This window comes from Chiloscyllium plagiosum, chromosome 21, assembly GCF_004010195.1.
Source record: "Chiloscyllium plagiosum isolate BGI_BamShark_2017 chromosome 21, ASM401019v2, whole genome shotgun sequence".
Classification (NCBI taxonomy): domain Eukaryota; kingdom Metazoa; phylum Chordata; class Chondrichthyes; order Orectolobiformes; family Hemiscylliidae; genus Chiloscyllium; species Chiloscyllium plagiosum.
This window is the reverse complement of record NC_057730.1, coordinates 41,056,676-41,076,764: the sequence shown is the minus strand read 5'-3', so window position 1 is coordinate 41,076,764 and position 20,089 is coordinate 41,056,676. Positions and strand designations below refer to the sequence as shown.

Genomic DNA, 20,089 nt, shown 5'->3' with positions numbered 1-20,089 from the left:
GTGGGGGCGGAGAGGTCGGGAAGAAGATTGCAGGTTAGGAGAGCGCCTCATCTTCCGCCTAGGACCCCTCCAACCACAAGGGATGAACTCGGATTTCACCAGTTTCCTCATTTCCCCTCCCCCCACCTTGTCTCAGTCAAATCCATCAAACTCAGCACCGCATTCCTAACCTGCAATCTTCTTCCTGACCTCTCCGCCCCCACCCCAGTCTGACCTATCACCCTCACCTTGACCTCTTTCCACCTATCGCATTTCCGACGCCCCTCCCCCAAGTTCCTCCTCCCTACCTTTTACCTTAGGCTGCTGGACAAACTTTCCTCATTCCTGAAGAAGGGCTTATGCCCGAAACGTCGATTCTCCTGTTCCCTGGATGCTTCCTGACCTGCGCTTTTCCAGCAACACATTTTCAGCTCTGTCCTTATAGTTAGCTGATCGAATCAAACAGCACATTTGTTTGGTTGTTCACAATAGGTAATGTGCACATACTGAACCAGCTCATGCTTTAAAACTCAAAACAAAATACCTCGTGATGTGATTCGGTTTTTGAGGACCACTTAGAGTCATAGAGATGTACAGCACAGAAACAGATCCTTCAGTCCAACTTGTCCATGCCAACCAGATATCCCAACCCAATCTCGTCCCACCTGCCAGCACCTGGTCCATATCCCTCCAAACCCTTCCTATTCACATACCCATCCAAATGCCTTTTAAATGTTGCAATTGTACTAGTCTCCACCACTTCCTCTGGCAGCTCATTCCATACACATACCATCCTCTGCGTGAAAAAGTTGCTCCTTAGGTCTTTTTTATTTCTTTCCTTTCTCACCCTAAACCTATGTCCTCTAGTTCTGGACTCCCGCATCAAGGGAAAAGAGTTTGTCTATTTATCCTAACTATGCCCCTCATAATTTTGTAAACCTCTATAAGGTAACCCCTCAGGCTCTGATGCTCCAGGGAAAACAGCCCCAGCCTGTTCAGCCTCTCCCTATAGCTCAAACCCTCCAACCTTGGCAACATCCTTGTAAGTCTTTTCTGAACCCTTTCAAGTTTTGCAACATCTTTCCGATAGGAAGGAGACCAGAATTTTAATCAATATTCCAGCAGTGGCCTAACCAATGTGCTGTACAGCCGCAACATGACCTCCCAACTCCTGTACTCAATACTCTGACCAGTAAACGAAAGCAGACCAAACACTATCCTATCTACCTGCAACTCCGCTTTCAAGGAGCTATGAACCTGCATTCCAATATCTCTTCGTTCAGCAACACTGCCTAGGACCTTACCATTAAGTGTATAAGTTCTGCTAAGATTTGCTTTCCCAAAATGCAGCACTTCGCGTTTATCTAAATTAAAGTCCATCTGCCACTTCTCAGCCCATTGACCCATCTGATCAAGATCCTGTTGTAATCTGAGGGTAATCTTCTTTGTGGCCAGAAGTGGCAGATGGAATTTAATTTAGATAAATGTGAGGTGCTGCATTTTGCGAAAGCAAATCTTAGCCGGACTTATAAACTTAATGGTAAGGTCCTTGGGAGTATTGCTGAGCAAAGTCACCTTGGAGTGCAGGTTCATAGATCTTTGAAAGTGGAGTCGCAGGTAGATAGGATAGTGAAGAAGGCATTTGGTATGCTTTCCTTTATTGATCAGAGTATTGAGTACAGGAGTTGGGAGGTCATGTTGCGGCTGTACGGGACATTGGTTAGGCCACTTTTGGAATATTGCATGCAATTCTGGTCTCCTTCCTATCAGAAAGATTGAAACTTGAAAGGGTTCAGAAAAGATTTACAAGGATGTTGCCAGGGTTGGAGGATATGAGCTATGGGGAGAGGTTGAATAGGCTAGGGCTTTTTTCCCTGGAGCATCGGAGCCTGAGGGGTGACCCTTACAGGTTTACAAAATCCTGAGGGGTATGGATAGGATAAATAGTCAAAGTCTTTTCCCTGGGGTGTAGAGTCCAGAACTAGAGGACATAGGTTTAGGGTGAGAGGGGAAAGATATAAAAGAAACCTAAGGAGCAACTTTTTCATGCAGAGGGTGGTACGTGTATGGAATGAGCTGCCAGAGGAAGTGGTGGAAGCTGGTACAATTGAAACATTTAAAAGGCATTTGGATGGGTATGTGAATAGGAAGGGTTTATGAGGGATATGGGCCAGGTACTGGCAGGTGGGACTAGATTGGGTTGGTATATCTGATTGGCATGGACAAGTTGGACTGAAGGGTCTGTTTCTGTGCTGTACATCTCTATGACTCTTTTCAGCAATTTTAGATTTCTTTCAGATGACCGAAGATCATACATGTGCTGACTGCAAAATCCCCATTCTTATAGTGGCTATTTGAAATCTAATCCACAGTGAGAGAATGGCATTTATCCGAAATATCGTAGGCCTAAATTATAGGGCTGTAACAACTGCAAGTAGTGCTTTATCGTAGACTTTTCTGAATTTGAGTAATTTAGGTCCTGCCAAGAGTAATGATTTTGTATCTATGGTTATGCAGTCACTGGGATTTCATTGAAGTATAAAGGTACGTATGAAATGTTTATCTGTGCTCTGAAGGAAGCTAGCCCCAGTCGCCAGATTGTTCAGAGAGCAGGGGAGTGATATTCCCACTTTGGCAGTAAGCAGGATTTGAGACTGCATTTTACAGGTGGCATCCAGTTAATTGTTTGCAGTCATAGCTGACTGCTGCAAGAGCTGTTGGCCAGCTGAAGGACTGGCAATACAGCAGTACCACCTGAAGTGATAGCCATCTTTGGAACTACACTTGAAAAATGTTGGCAGCATGGAAGGCTGCTGGCTTACCAAACAGGGAGATGGGTCTCCGTGTGCAGGTCTGTCTGACAGTTGTGGGTTATGGGGCAAGGTGCCTGTTGGTGAGTGAAGATGTTGATACTGCCATGGAGGTGGCCATTGCCATTGGTGGGGAAGGAGTGTCTGGTGCACCAAGAGATGCCTGAATAGGAGGACATTTGGGGAGGCAATGACCCACTGGTATTATTGCTGGGTTTTAAATCCAGAGACCCAGGTAGTGTTCTGGGAACCCAGGTTCAAATCTCACCATGGCAGATGGAGGAATTTAAATTAATTAAGAGTTTGGAATTAAGAGCCTAATGATGACTGTGCATCCATTGTCAATTATCAAAAAAGCCATCTGGTTCACTAATGTCCTTTAGGGAAGGAAACTGCCATCTTTATTTGTGTCTCCAGACCAACAGCAATGTGGTTGACTCTAAACTGTCCTCTGGGTAATTAGAGATGGGCAATAAATGCTGGCCTATCCAGCAACACCCTCATCCTGTGAATGAATAAAATAAATCACCTTGAGCCTGCTGGTCATCTGCCATGATTTATCTCATGATGTCCTCACATGACATTGGGTTCCCACTAGCAGCAGCAGACAGAGGGCTTACTTGGACACTCTAAAGTAACAAAATATGTCTGTGCTGGTGATGCAGAAATGGGATGCTCACATCCACTGAAAGAATTTCTAAAAACTGTCCTCAGGCAGTAAAGCTGTTTGCCACGTTTTCACTGGTAGTAAGATGTGTGCCAGAAGATATTGATGATTGGCATGCTAGCCCTTGACTTCCCATACCGTTTTATGCCGTCCCCCAGTAGGGCTGGTAAAATCGATCCCATGGATCTGTTACTAATGCTGATATTTTGGATATTTTTGTGTTGGTGTGTACGATAGAATGACACACTTCTCATCCCTAACACCAAAGGGCTGTACACTGTCTAGGCAAGTGCAGCATTGTCACTCATTAATTTGGGCCGGTGTGAAATTTCTAAGCCCTCTACCAGCCATCATTGTGAGTAAGACCTGAGTGAGTTACATATCAATTGAGAAATAGATTAAGGTGCTACACTTTCCATCACCACTTGTTGGTATTAATCCCAGCCCTTAAAAGAAGGGTATAAAGCTATACCTCCCTGCATTTCCACTGAAAACTCTAATTGCATACTGCCATTTTTTGTTTGGGTGGTGTGGCTGTATCATTGCAGATTAAAATGTAAAGTTTATAGCTGAAGCAAATTCAAACTTGAATATATCTCTCTTTATTTAAAATGCAATGATAATAAATAGCATTAGACTATTTTGTAACTTCAAGCTTTGTTTATGAACTGTGGTCAATAGTTATGTATCTACAAATGCAAAGTTATCATTCACAATTTAGTTAACAATGATACCATATGTTTAACAAATGGAATAGTAGCAATGAGAAATTATGCCTTTTTCTGTTTGTGAAGCTGACCACAGCCCATTGGGTCATTGACAGTTTTGAGGTGTCTGAATCGGCTCAGTTGTGAAGACCTTCATTGAAATTGGCTGTCAAAAATGAATTCTGCTTATATCACAATGGTTGAAGATATCCCAACATTTACTGAGACTGATCCACAGATCTTTGAACACAGCCTATAACTTTTTCATTTTGATGAGACTTTCAGCAAGACAGCCTTCAAACTCAAAAATAAATCATTCAGTTGGTCGACTTTAATTGAGTATATTCAGAACGGTGGACAGAGTTCACTGGTCACCCTGTCTGAGTAGCTTATCACAACTGGAAACATTCTTTGCCCCTCTGGATTCTCATCAGCTCTTCTTGTTGCTTCGGTACATATAGACAGTGGACCCCAATTCAAGGCCTGATTGACAGGTTTTTTTTTGTTTGTTACTCAGCCAAACAAAACACTTTCATTGAGCCTGATGCAGACAAGCTTTTTGATAGTTCGGTTTCCCCATTTTTGCTAGCTTGCACATTCCACTAACTGTTGACACAGCTTCAGATGCAAAGAATCATTACAAAAACCTAAAAATATATTCCATTGCTGGACTGAGTATTGAGCTTAGGGAATTGGTTAAAACAGGCCAGAGTAATGTTGCATGATGAAATGGTATTGGATCTCTTTAATCTAAAGAACTCCTACTACGATGGAATTGTCCAGCTTATGCTGTAGTTAATATCAGATGCTGCAGGGTTATTGCTTTTAGGACCAGTACTGCAATATTTTTTGTTCTGCCTTGATTTGTGAAGATGCATACCTTTTGAAGGAACCTTAGCTCTCGCTCAGAAAAACTTGTTGCTGCACTTCTGAGTGTTGGTGAGAGCATCCTTCAGTCCAACAGTCCAGTTTTCTGACTAGCTGCCTCAGTTTGTTGGTGAAGTTTTTGTGCATGTAAGTATAGAGTAGTGGTATAACAAAGCTGCATGAATAAGCCAGCAGCGTAGATAAGCCCTTAACAAAATAGTAAACATGATACTGCGTTATCAAGTCTGATCCTTTAGAGTTTAACGTAATGTGAACCAACAGTGTCATGTAATAAGGGGTCCACAGTATAAACTGAGTGCAGACTGTGGCCACCAGCAATTTGTGTGTAGAAGGATCCAGTCTTGCAGAATCTTGATCAAGAGGAGTGGACTGGTTCCGTATTCGGAGAATTAGTATCAAGGCATACAGCACTGCTATGGCAGGCACAAAGAAACCGATAAACACCATGATGGTATCTGCCACCTCTTTATTCTGTATTTTCGAACACTCAATTATCTTCGGAACATGGCTGCACACGTACAGCAGAAGAGATGAAAAGCTGGTGAGGACAGCCCCTCCCCAGATAAACCCACAGACGTGCTTGGTATTGTAGACACTGGACATGTAAGTTCTTGGCAAAGCTTGCTCAATGTAGTAGTCCAAGCTGAGCAAAGTGGTAGAGTACATGGTCACCAAAGCTGAGATGTTAAACAATATTAGCAAGGTGATGTAGACCTCCCTATTGAATGTCCATACAGCCCACTGTGGATTGTCTGGCCCAAGCAGCTGTATCAAAGCCACAAGACTGAGGATGAGGCCTGCGATTGCGATGTTGACAAAGTAAACATCAGGCATAGTCATTGATGGCTTGTTGTAGAGGTTAACAAGGACCAGCAAGGAATTGTAGCAGATGCTGAAAGGGAAACAGATGATGAGGTAAATGATGGAGAGGATGGAAAAGACCAATTCAAGGTCGTAGCAGAACTGCTGATCCACGCTGTTTACTGTTCCATTAGAACCTACACAACTCCACATAGTGACGTCACTTGGCCTCTTTCAGCAAATTGCTCGCTTGGCTGTGGAGACAAAAATAAATTGCAGTTAGAAATCTTTTGGGCTGAGGGGCTGTTTTGTAAAATAATAATACTCAAAAATTAACTAGGTGCATCAATTCAGAAGTGGGTCCAAGCATGGTAATAGAACAATAATATTTCTCATTTGCTTCACAATGAGTTTCTGATTTTGCCTAGGTCTCTGTGAAAGTGAACTGATGGTAAAAACTCAGTGAATCACTAAAGATTGCCTGAGGGTAGCATTCTGTATCATGTGGAATGTACTCCTTTTTCAATCCTCACTAATCATTTGTGCTTAATAAGATTTCATCATAAGGACATCACATCTTTTGACATTCAGAGAGATTAGATTCCCTACAGTATGGAAACAGGCCCTTCGGCCCAACTAGTCCACACCAACCCTCCGAAGAGTAGACCCATTTCGCTCTAACCATTGCACCTAACACAATGGGCAATTTAGCATGGCCAATTCACTTGACCTGCACATCTTTGGACTGTGGGAGGAAACCGGAGCACCTGGAGGAAACCCACGCAGATACAGGGAGAATGTGCAAACTCCACACAGACAATCATCCGAGGCCGGAATTGAACCTGGGACCCTGGTGCTGTGAGGCATCAGTGCTAACCACTGAGCCTCCGTGCCGCCCTAATCATCAAATACATTGCAAATATGGCCAAGAATCATTTTTTTTTTGTTCAAATGTAGGAAATATACAGTTCACATTCTGCAACCATTAATTGACACTGAACAGAAAGGGGAAATGAGTCACCTATTTGCAGCATATTTCAGACTGGATTTATTCTGATTCTTTGTTGATCATGTACATCATCATTCAGATTTACACTTATGCTCCAACTCTTTCTGGAAACAGTTGATTTTGGGTCTGTGGTTCCCTAAACACTTCACCACCGGACTTTTCCTCATGTTTTATCTGGATCTGTTGCTGATTTATTGATAGAGAGACCAATTGCTATGTCTAATAAACAGATCCATTATTGGTATATCAGTCATCGACAAGGATAAGGGGTGGTGGGCTACGTGACCCGTGGCCTCTTCTTGTCTGGCAATTCCCATCCAATTAATTTACTTTCTAATCATTTTATTGATTTTGTTCACTAATTTATCTCCTTATCTAACAATTCTTTTAATAATGTACTCAAAAATGGATTACAATCTCCTCCTCTTTTGCTTGTTTTCAATTTTTGTCTTTTTTTTCTGTCTCATTATTCTCATCATGGTTTCTAATTTGACTCGTCATATTTTCTACTCTGTCATTCAGTCTGTTTTTTCCATTATCCCTTCTTGTCATTGTTCAGGAAGTTGAGCCATTGGGAATGATGACCCCAGATGTTACATTGACATTTCTGTTCTTTTACTAAATTAATATTTCATCAGTTTGCAGCAGAAATGTAAGTAAGAGGAACAATGCATGGAGGTATTCCATGATAGTTATTCGCCATCAAAACTACCATACTCCAATTTTTAGTCTATTGTGTTTTTATTTTATTGTGTTAAAAATAGTGAGGATAATACAAGGCAAACAATTCAGAAGAAGAATCATGTTGGACTTGAAATGTTAAATTTGTTTCTCTCTCTCAGATTCTGCCAGACCAACTGAGATTGTCCGGCACTTTCTGTTTCTACAAAAAAGTTATGTACAGCACCCAGCTAACCCTTATAAGGCAATACATTATAATGTGTTTCTGTCAATAGTAAGATGATGCAAAGATGGACTGGCTGATGTAGTAGCATTAAATTGCCATTAGTTTAACAGTAGAACCCATATATGAGATAGGAGCATTGACTCTTCATCTGTTATATGCATTTTATTAATTTGCTAATTCTGGGTCCTCTGCATTATTAGACTAATATATTAGTGTTGTAATATTATTACATTACAAAGCTTTCCTCCTTTTCTCCAGTGGTCTCATCAGTATGCCCCAGTTAAGATTAGATTCCCTTTGGCCCATCAGGTCCACACCGACCCTCTGAAGAGTAACCCACCCAGACCCATTCCCCTAACACTATGAGCAATTTAGCATGGCCAATTCACCTGACCTGCACATCTTTGGATTGTGGGAGGAAACCCACGCAAACACGGGGAGAATATGCAAACTCCACACAGACAGTAACCCGAGGCAGGAATTGAACCCAGGCCCCTGATGCTGTGAGGCAACAGTGCTAACCACTGAGCCACCATGCCACCCTCGCAGCTCACAGATTTCTGGATCTGTGATGGTATCCCTGCATCTGAGTCAGAAGGTCACAAGACCAAATCTATATTAACATTCCATTGAAAGTGTCTTTCAGATGAAACTTTAAACTGAGGCCCTGTGTACCCTGTATGATTGATGAGTAATAAGATCCCACATCATTTTCTCATTCTCGCTCTCTCTTCTCCCTGACCACCTCCATCCCAACACAACAAAATGGCACTGTGGTGAAAATACTTTTTTTTTGTTGGAGGAGGTGGGTCAGACAAGAATAAAAATTAGATAACTTGAATTTAGAGATTAATTGAAGTGATACAGTTCATAAGGAAGTTAAGGGTTTGTCTCAGTCCAATCTCATTGTAGCATTCATTGCTACACTCACTGACTCTTATCCTACCCTAAGCAGATGATACATCCACCATCTTAAACAAAAAAATGACTTTAGCGTAACAGACTGACTGGACATGTAGAAATGGGTTACTTGAAAGAAGACCAAGTGACTTTTAATTTAGATGAAATCTTTTGCTTCAAATAATTTTCAGCCAGTCATGTAAGCAGATTTCACTATCTACTCCATTGTAATGGAGTCTGTAGTGAAATCTGCTTACATGAGTTGAAGAGCTGTGAGGTTATGCTGCAGCTCTATAAAGCCCTGGTTAGACCTCACTTGGATTATTGTGTTCAGTTCTGGTCGCCTCATTGCAGGAAGGGTGTGGAAGCTTTAGAGAGGTTGCATAGGAGATATACTCGGATGCTGCCTGGACTGCAGGGCATGTCTTATGAAGAAAGGTTGAGGAACCTAAGGCTTTTCTCATTGAAGCAAAGAAGGATGAGAGGTGACTTGATAGAGGTGTACAAGATGATGAAAGGCATAAATAGAGTGGATAGCCAGACACTTTTTCCCAGGGCGGAAATAGCTGTCATGAGGAGGCATAATTTTAAGGTAATTGGGGGAAGGTTTAGGGGAGATGTCAGAGGTAGGTTCTTTACACAGAGAGTGGTGGGTGCGTGGAATACACTGCCAGCATTGGCAGTAGAGTCAGATACATTAGGAACATTTAAGCGACTCTTGGATAGGCACATGGAAGATAGTACAATGAAGGGTATGTAGGGTATCCTGATCTCAGAGTAGGATAAAAGGTTGGCCCAATATCAAAGGGCTTGTACTGTGTTGTACTGTTCTATGTTCTGTGTTCTATGTTCAAATAGCCCTATATAAAATTAAATTAAAATTTGGAAGTATTTTAGTTGAGCGATGGAAACATAAATTTAGGTATGGATTAGGAGCAGGAATAGGCCTCTCAGCCCCTTAGCCTGCTTCCACCTCTTGACAGGATTCTAGCACTTTCCTGTCTACTCCCAAAACTCTTAGATTCTTGGGTAGCAGGCACTTAATCTCGATCTGCCTTAAAAATATTAAATGATGCTGCCTCCAATGCTCGCTAGGGAAGAGAATTCCACCAAGTCACAACCTTCTGTGAAAATAAATTCTCCTTATCTTATTTTTAAATGGTTTCCTCTGGTTTTAGTCTCTTCCAAGGGCGAAGAATACTTTCAGGATGCACATTGCCAACTCCTCTGAGGAACTGTGTGGTTCAGTAAGATCATTGCTCATTCTTCTAAATTCCAATGAATACAGGTACAAAGAACAAAGAAAATTTACAGCACAGGAACAGGCCCTTCGGCCCTCCAAGCCTGAGCTGATCCAAATATACTGTCTAAACCTGTCGGTCAATTCCTAAGCATTTGTATTGCTCTGCTCCCCACCTACTCATGCATCTGTCCAGATGCATCTTAAATGAATCTACCGTACCTGCCTCTACCACCTTTGCTGGCAATGCGTTCCAAATGCCCACCACCCTCTGTGTGAAGTACTTGCCGTGTGTATCCCCCTTAAACTTTCCACCTATCACCTTGAAAGCATGACATCTCGTTATTGAATCCTTCACCTTGGGGAAAAAGCTTGTCTCTATCCACCCTTTCTATATCCTTCATGATTTTGTAAACCTCAATCAGGTCCCCCTCAATCTCCTTTTTTCTAGTGAAAATAAACCTAATCTACTCAACCTCTCTTCATAGTAAGCACCTTCCATATCAGGCAACATCCTCGTAAACCTTCTCTGCACCCTCTCCAAAGCATCCACATCCTTTTGGTAATGTGGCGACCAGAACTGTACACATTATTCTAAATGCAGCCGAACTAATGTCTTGTACAATTTTAACATGATTTGCCAGCTCTTCTACTCAATAACCCATCCAAAGAAGGCAAGCATACTATATGCCTTCTTGACCACTCTATCCACCTGTGCAGCAACCTTCAGGGTACAATGGAGCTCCACTCCCAGATCTCTCTGCCCATGAACTTTTCCCAAGGTTCTTCCATTCATTGTATAAATCGCTCTAGAATTAGACTTGTCTAAATGCATCACCTCACATTTGTCTGGATTGAAAGCCATCTGCCACTTTTCCGCCCAACTCTCCAATCTATCTATATCCTCCTGTATTCTCTGACAGTCTCTTATGCTTTCTGCTACTCCACCAATCTTCGTGTCATCTGCAAACTTGCTGATCATACCAACAGTGCCCTGTTCTAGATCATTTATGTATATTACAAACAACAGTGGCCCCAATACTGACCCCTGTGGGTCTATTTCGAGAAACTCCTTTCAACTACTACTCTGTCTCCTGTTGCTCAACCAGGTACAGGCCCAGCCTTCCCCATCTTTCCTCAAAAGGTAGCCCCACTCATTCCAACAATCAAGTCAAGTGAATCTTTTCTGCACGGCTTCTAATGCAATTTTATTTGTTCTTAACTAGGGTGACTAAAACTGTATGCAAGACCCCAGATGTGTTCCTGAAGAAGGGCTTATGCACGAAACGCGATTCTCCTGTTCCCTGGATGCTGCCTGACCTGCTGCGCTTTTCCAGCAACACATTTTCAGCCCAGATGTGTTCTCACTAATGCTCTGTGTAGCTATTACTAAACACCCATATTTTGATATTGATCTTTCTAATTGTACGTGCATAATAACTTTAAGTCATGCGCAAGGACATCCAGAACCCTCTGTACCTAAGAGTTTTGTGGTCTCTTCATTTAAATAAAAACTGAAAGAACTGTGGATGCTGTAAATCAGAAACAAAAACAGAAGTTGCTGGAAAAGGCCAGCAGGTCTGGCTGCATCTGTGAAGAAAAATCAATGTTAATGTTTGGGTCTGGTGACCTTCCTCAGAACTGATGGCATATAGGAAAATGTTGGTTCATATGCAGAAGGTAGGCTGGGAGAGGGAGTAAGGAGTAAATGTTAGATAGGGATAGAGCCCAAAGAGAGAGAAAGTATCTATAGCACTTGTATCATTGCAAAAGGTCCCATGGGGTTGCAAAGAAATTTCAGCCACTGATGTAAGTGGATTTTGCTATTAACTGTATGCAGCAAACCAATCCAAATAGATCCATATAAACATACCAGAAATAAATTGGGAATTGGAAATGTTTCATTTGGGTCATCAAAAGCTAAACAGGCACAGGGTAGCGGAGTCTAAAACTAGAGGGCATATGTTTAAGGTGAGAGGGGAAAGGTTTAAAAGGGACCTAAGGGGCAACGTTTTCAAACAGGGTTGTGCGTGTATGGAATAGCTGCCAGAGGAAGTGGTGGAGGCTGGTACAATTACAACATTTAAAAGGCATCTGGATGAGTATATGAATAGGAAGGGTGTAGAGGGATATGGGCTGAGCATTGGCAAAAAGGACCAGATTAATTTTGGATATCTGGATGGTGCAGATGACTTGGACCTAAGGGTCTGTTTCCATGGTGTTCAGTTCTATGATTCAATGACATATCTTATCAGAAAACAAATTGACACCAATTTATACAGGACATATTAGGTCAGATATTCTGACAGACGTTAGGAAAAAAAAATTGCAAGTTTACTGGCTAATTTTAGATCATGAGAAATGCTTAAGATCAGAATTGCCTACACTAGTATTTACTGAAGTGTGGAGGGCATGCTGCATTCGTGAAAGTTGTATTATTTGGTTTAGACCATTACTTCACAATATCCAGATTCAATGTTTAGCAATGTTAAAAAAACTGTGGTGAATGTCTGCTAGGGAGAGTGTTTCTTGGATCAGTCCTTGAAAGAGAATGAATTTATCCCAACTGATAACTTTTAGGCTTGCAAAATCACTTTAGCAGATGTGCATGTTGTTTAAGACAGAACTGATCATCTTATCCAAGCATGGTTAACAGATATCAACTCTTACCAGATTGAAATAATTAATATGTCACTTGTGTTTATAATCTATGGCCTTTTCAATTGTCCGGTCAAACCGCTGGCAGTTGTGCTTTATCTTAAAGGAGAATGAATTTCTTGGCCAAGTTTTTTTAATTATTAAGATACGTTGTATCTTTCTGTATCATTTTGGTACTTAAACAGGAAGAAAGAATAAGGTGATAAACTTGCTGCCTAACTAATGTTCTTTAATTGTACCATTTCCTGGATTGGAAGCTGGAATGACTTTTTTGTGTTTATCAGCAACATAAAGCTTTTCAAAATGATTGAAACGTCCAGACTTGATCATTCTACTGATCATTTTGCTTCTATGTCTCAGTAAAAAATCAAATGAGTACTTTTCAACTTGTGCTGTTTATCACTATATTAATTTTGGATACCCTGGGTGTAGCATATGGCATTTCAAACATTGTGTGTGTAAACAATGAAAGGATTTGTCATTGACCCCGAGCATACTACCCAAATATAGCATTTGCATAAGTTCGCATTTCAGTTCATTGAATGTGAGGACTTTTGTGGTAGACACAAATTTAAAAGAAAATAATTGGGAGAAGGTTCAAATCATTTGAACATATACTTGGATACTATCAGTTTGTTTCAGTAGTTCTGTTGGATATTAAACATCCCATGGGACACTGTTGTTCTCCTAGTCACAACCTCCAAAAGCAGTCACCTTGTTATGTTGGAGAACAGCAATGTCCATTTACAGTTTAGAAGAAATTCATTGTGTGAAATACTTCCAGATGGTTTGTTGTGATAAAACATCATATAAATGCACATTGCTTAGACTGCTGCCTGGTGAACATTCCATTCCATTCTATTCATTCATCTCAGTGACCACACTGTGGGGTCCAATGTTGTAGTGATTACAGGACTGGATTAGAAAACAGGAGGAATCCAGTGTCTTAATAGTAATGAGAATGTCAGAGAGAACTTAAAATTTTACATAATGGCACAAGGTAGTTGTCCGTTCTCAATATTGTGAGGTGTCCAGCTGCAATGAAGTGCTATGTAAAAGCTGTTTGGAAAGAGAGTAGTTTGTCCCTCTGATTTTGGACAGGCACTTCAGGAGTTGAAGATAAGGCTTTCTATTTATTGTAGGAATATTGGAAAACAAATGGAGAAAAGGAAACAAGCAAAATGTAATGTTCTAACAAACAAAAGAAATGTAAGTTAATTGTGGATATAAAATTGACTCAACAAGACTTTTGTACAATGGGTTTGGGTATTTGTGATGATTAAAATGGAGGCATCTGGTATGGGGGCACTCCTTCCTTGTACTTGTCTTTGAGATCATAAAGCAACATAATGCAACTTCTAAAAGTGCTCAGATCTAATGAAAGACTGAACTGAGAGCTTTTATTTGCACTACTGGTGCTCGAAATCAAATAAAGTACATTCAGTGTATCAGAATTGTCAATTCTGCTTTCATAATTTCTTGTGAAATTCTTAAAGTAGTAATTGGTTTGCCATTATGAAAACACTCACTTCAATTAGTACAAGCGTCAGACCACAGGTTCCACTGACATATACACCCCTGTATCTGAAATGCTAAGTAAAATAACAGTTGTTTCCCACAAGATATTGATGCACTTTCAAAACCTTTGATGCTCCCACTAGACAGGCAAATATAAATGAGTCTATGAGTTGTAAACATCTGCAAACCAACTTCCCAGCTTAACTAACATCCCCACAACAACTGCAACCGACACCCGAGCTACAAATCTTTACATAAGTCTATCTATGATTCTAAGACAGATTGTTGCTGAAGTATTTAAAAGAAGACAACTTTGTTTACTTAACCAAACTTTCATTTATAAAGCACATTTTTAAAGTATGTAATCACCCCAAAGCAATCCATAAGAGTGCTACCAGACAACATTTGACACTGAGCTTATAAAGCGATGTTAAGACAGGTTCTTGTTAAAGAGGTAATTTTAAAGTAAAACAAAAAAAAACGTGCATGCCGGAAATCTGAAAAAAAAAACAGAAAACACGAGAGAGACTTAGCAGATCTGGCAGCATCTGTGGAGCCTGAAATGTTAACTCTGCTTTCTCTCCACAGACTTTCGTTCTAAGGAGTGTCTTGTAGGAACGAGATGTAAAGGGGTAAATGCAGATATTCTAACTTTAAGTCTCACCCTCTTCTTGACTTGTAAAAGTGATGACCTGCTGAAGTGCTGGACCAAGCAGTCTTTCAATCCTTCACTCAAGTGAGTGCAAGGAGAAAGTGAGGTCTGCAGATGCTGGAGATCAAAGTTGAAACTTTATTGCTGGAACAGCACAGCAGGTCAGGCAGCATCCAGGGAACAGGAGATTCGACGTTTCGGGCACAGGCCCTTCTTCAGGAATGAGAGAAGAAGGGCCTGTGCCCGAAACGTCGAATCTCCTGTTCCCTGGATGCTGCCTGACCTGCTGTGCTGTTCCAGCAATAAAGTTTCAACTCAAGTGAGTGCAACCCTGGTGGGAACTTTGAATGTGATTGCTGATGGGCTATTCCAACTATCTTTATCCCAAAGGTCCCAGTGCACTGACTCTCTTTTTAGCAGTGGAGCCTTTAATCAGTCTGTAAATTTGGTAATATCTCTGTATGATAGTCAGACCAAATCTGATGACTTTTGTTCTTTTGGTGTTATTTCTTAAAATTCAATTCCTGAACAATTGTTTTCTCCTCAAGATTCCTGTTTATTACTTGGTGCATGAAAGTATTTGAGCAGCATTTTTTTTTGTGACTTGTACCAAAACTGTGGTACATGCTATATTTAAAATAGCACAAATGATGAATACAACTGCCAAGTGAGAAATGTTAGCCTGAGATGGAGAGACGGTGTGTAAGGATCACCACATAATATCATAGTGGTAAACGTACGGTGTCATTTTTTCCATACAAACATTCCGAACTGTAGAACACCGTTTAATCACTAGAGGAGGCATGTATTTTTAGATAAGTTGAAAACACGTTAAACAAAGCTAAGATAGTTCTCTTTCTGATAGCAAATAATACATGGAATGTGCACAATTGTTCAGCGCTGATCTAGTGCCACATACAATTAAGACTTCATTTCAGTTCCCTGTCTGCTGTCACTCTGGGTTTATTTCCAGGCCCATGCTTGTTGGAATATCAATATATTACAACAGTTTAGACAGTTAGTTTGTTCACTAATTGTAAATACTTGTTTAACTTGTTCCAGTGGTCACTGGTCACCAGCAACTGTTAGAATTTATAAATCGAACCTACTTTAATATAGGATTGCGGAGGCTTACATGGAAAATATTAACCTTTCGATCCTTGTATTGTGCTTCTAACAAAATTTGCCGCTCCAAATATATACTCCAAGCAAATGTAATAGGGTGGCAAATGTTTAGTACCTGTCCATGAGGTATGTCCAGTTTGATTACTTTAACCCCATAAGAAATTCCAACACCTTCTCCTCTTTATGTGCTATCGTTGCTGAGCCTTAAAAACGTGCCATCAGTCTTTGCTTCTCAACCGTTAACATAGACAAGAGTAAACCTAATGCTGATCGGAAGTGAGTTGCACTGAAGGCGTTTTCCTGTCAGTGCTGGTTTTCTCGACTCTTCGGTTTTGCTATTAGTTAGCACAATGTGGTGTGATGCACTTGGAACTGTATTTGTGTGTGTGTGTTTTTGTGTTTTTTTTTCCTCTGTTAATGAGTCATAAATGTTTTAAGGTTGGCTTGGCAAATTACTAACAAACCCTTCCCATTTTGTGTCGGATGAACACAAAAATGCAGCTGAAGGAAATGATTATGGAATTGAAGTGTACTTTGACTCCATTGGTTCAAAACAAACTTTTTTTTAACACAGCTGCCTTTTCAACAGGAGAGGTTAACTCTTTTGGTGCTGAAGGAATCTTTAAATTTAGCCTGATATTCAGAAAAGTGTGCTTGTATGAATGCCAGTGTAAGTTTTTACTGTTCAGAAGTTGCAATACATTTGTTTTCCAAGACTCCTGACCGTATACCTGCATCATCATTAAGTCCATTGATTCCATTTCTATAAGATTACCTGCCTTCACCCTTACCTCATTCATGTACTTGTTACCTGTTAATTGACTATTACAATGCATTTTTGACGGGCACTTGTATTTGACTCAAAAATTTGAGGGTCACTCAAACTCTGTTGCTTGAGTCCTTACTCACACCAAGTACTGTTTAGCTATTATCCCTTGCTTGCTGATCTAAATTATTTCCCAGTTAGGGAATAAACTCAATTTCAAAACTTTCATTCTTATTTTCAAACTGCTTCATGGCCTTGTCCCTAACCTATCTCTAACCTCCTCCAGTCCTTCAACCCTTTGGGATACTTGCATTCCTCAAATTAGGGTTTCTTAAGAATTTCCAATTTTAGTCACTGTCATTGGGAGCCACACTTTCAGATATCCAGGCCCTAATCTCTGGAAATCCCATCCTAAATTTCTTTTCTTTTGTCCCCTCTGTCAAGATAGTGCTTAAACTCTAACTTTTTGATGCAGCCCCTATGCCTGTTTATATGATGTGGTGTCAGATTATGCTCCTATAAAACTCCTTATCATGCATTATTAAATTAAAGATGCTTTATAAACGTAAGGTATTTTCTATTTTACTGCCTTAACTAAATTAGTGGAACAAATCAAGAATCTATGTGTAAGGCTCAATGATGGATAGCATGACTCACTGAACCCACAGAGCCAATTTGAAGGCACAGAGTTCTTTAATATTAATGTGCCAACTTTATTAAAATGCAAAGTACAAACTACAGTACAAGTGCAAATATATTGTGAAGTTTTGTTCTAACACTCTGAGCCTTCACTGCCCAGTGCTGTTAGTGTGGTTGGTGGCTTCCTTCTTTTGTATCTCTTTTCACTTCTAGGTTTTTGCTTCCTGATTTTGATTGTCCACTCATTACAGTTGTGTCTTTGGTTGCTGCGATCCCAAACTCTGAAATTCCCACTCTCTATATCTCTCTCCTTCTTAAAGAGTTTTTTTTTGCAAGTTATAATCTCTTTGACCAAGCTTTTAATCATCTGCTGTGATGTCACTTAGAATGGATTTTGTCATAGAAGGCTATCATTCAACATATGAAGTGCTGGTTCCCTGAAGAAACAATTCAGTTAGTCCCATTCTCCTGCACCAATGTTTCATGGATTGTCAAAGATATTGTCATGTTAGCCTTGTCATACCAACTGAAGTTTTAATTGTAATTTCTTTCTCCTTCCTGTTTTGTTGTGCCGTATTCTGTTGGGGCAGATGGCTTAATTCAAAGCTTATGACAACTATATTCCAACCAACTAATTGCTGGAAAGCACACAAGGAAGATCTAAGATTACTTACAGTGTGTTCAATATTTTGATCCTGTAATTAATCGTTTGATGCATGTCATCAAATCAGCAAGATTATTCATACAAATAATGCTTATGCCTTTAACACTTATTACTTTTTGAATATGAAACCACTTCACAACAGCTGAATTGCACTTCTCCAATGTCCTTTCACCGGTTTTGACTTTGCCTCGATCAGACTCAGTAGCTGAGAGAGAAGGTATAGTCCATGAATATTTGTTTCACCTGTTATATTTCAATCACATCAATAGTGCAAACAATCATTTAACCAGTTTTGAAATATAATCTCATTAACACACTACACAGGTTGGCTAGCCATAGCCAAAGAAGAAATTATCAGTACAGTGGGTAAGTGAGAATTAGTCACACCAATCAGATTTTGTTCTGTTTATGTTTAATTGTTCAGTTTTTTTTGCAGTGACGAGTTGGGTGGTAGTGGCTGGTGATTACTGTGCCTAAGGGAAATTATACCTGCCATTCAGCTTAAAAGCTATTAATCCCAGTTACAGAATATTCCAGGTTTAAGTCCCAAACTCTGCTATTTCACATAAGTAATTAAGAGTTTCATGAGTATAATTCATATTCTGATCTTGTTTATCTGGCGTGGAATTTTTTCTGGATGATGCCTACTTGAGACTAATATATAGCTTAGAAGAAAAAAAAATAGACTTGCTATTCTCATGCAGTTTTGTGACTTAAGGACATAGAGTCATACAATTAATTAAATATTTTTAAGGCGTAGTCATTGTAATATGAGAAGTTTCTGCAATATGTGCACAGCATGATCCCATAAATAACAATGCTCTAGTAATTTGTTTTACTAATATAGGTTGAGGGATAAATATTAGTCAAGGCACCAGAGCAAACTCCTGGTTTTCTTTGAATAGAGCAGTGTGATGATTTACATAGGCCTGAGAGCACAGGCAGGGCTTTGGTTCAGTGCCTCATCTGAAAGCTGGTATCTCTGACAGTAAACATTCCCTCACTGCATTGGACTGTCCATCTAGATTATATGTGCAAGTGTCTGGTCCCTAATTCCCTGGTCCAGATATGGCAGTGTTAATGCTGTGCCACCTGTGTGGAAAATGGAAAGGAAAGTCGATTAATTGCTGGAGGTGTTGAGAAATAAAAATCTATGATGTGAGGCAGTAGCTTCACAGTTAAAACTCATTCTTTGCACCCTGTAATGTGAACCACAGTTTAATTTGGAGAGTTCCTGAAAAGAATCCTAGCATTATGCTTTCGTAACTCAAATCGCAGAAAAAAAATGCTTGTCCCTTGCTTTGTACTTTGTCAGTATCCCAAGTTGTTTCTAGTTCTTCTCGAGTCCTGCATAAATATTGATATGATTTTACATTGTTTTAATCAGCATTTGTCTCATCAGAAGCTTCGGGACCATAGATCATCTATTGCCATTACAACTTTTTTTCCCAGGCACCTTTCAACTATGAAAAGTTCCAAGAATATCCTTGTATTGAGTCTAATTGGCAGTGACTAGGATCCAGTCACTATATAGTACCATGACGTGGCACTTTCTATCAAATTCTTTGTGAATCAATTTGTAACAGAGTCTGTAATTTTTCATACTGTATTAAACTAGTTTAATTATTCCAGTGAACTGACAATCTATCTTATTCTAACAAATTAATTGCCTTTGTTTGCTGCAATGGAGTTGCAGTCAGTCTTTATCAGAAAAAAACTTTGTCTAATTCAATGTTATGGGTTACAAATTCTACCACGAAACGTGTCTCTGCATTTAAGTCAATTTGCAATTTGCCTTGATTTTTCTTTCCTTCTCCGTGATAACACATTGTTTCCACTGTTATGAATTAGAGTGGTGCTGGAAAAGCACAGCAGTTCAGGCAGCATCTGAGAAGCAGGAAAATTGACTTTCGTGCAAAAGCCCTTCATCAGGAATACAGGCAGAGTGCCAGAAGTGTGGAGAGATAAATGAGGGGAGGGTGAGGGTGGGGAGAGAGTAGCATAGAGTACAATAGGTGAGTGGGGGTGGGGATGGAGGTGATAGGTCAGGGCGGAGGGTGGGGAAGGTAGCAAAGAGAGCAACGGGTGAATGAGTGTGAGGATGAAGGTGATAGGTCAGAGAGGAAGGTGGAGTGGATAGGTGGAAAGGAAGATAGGCA

At 40.2% G+C, this 20,089-nt stretch overlaps 2 protein-coding genes across 6 annotated transcripts in view; one reads left to right on the top strand and one right to left on the bottom strand.

Annotated features, from left to right (window-relative positions):
* LOC122560789 (uncharacterized protein C7orf50 homolog) overlaps positions 1–20,089 on the top strand; it is a 403,958-nt gene that overhangs the window by 257,049 nt on the left and 126,820 nt on the right. The window lies entirely within an intron of this gene.
* gpr146 (G protein-coupled receptor 146) overlaps positions 4,967–20,089 on the bottom strand; it is a 108,119-nt gene continuing 92,996 nt past the window's right edge. For 3 of the 4 annotated variants that reach the window (XM_043711879.1, XM_043711878.1, XM_043711880.1), the window contains one exon: positions 4,967–6,106. In XM_043711879.1, the coding sequence (XP_043567814.1) occupies positions 5,058–6,065 (1,008 nt within the window). In that variant the 5' untranslated portion in view covers positions 6,066–6,106 and the 3' untranslated portion in view covers positions 4,967–5,057. Of the gene's footprint in view, positions 6,107–15,976; positions 16,187–20,089 lie in introns of those variants that run through there. The other variant, XM_043711881.1, reaches the window with a different exon arrangement.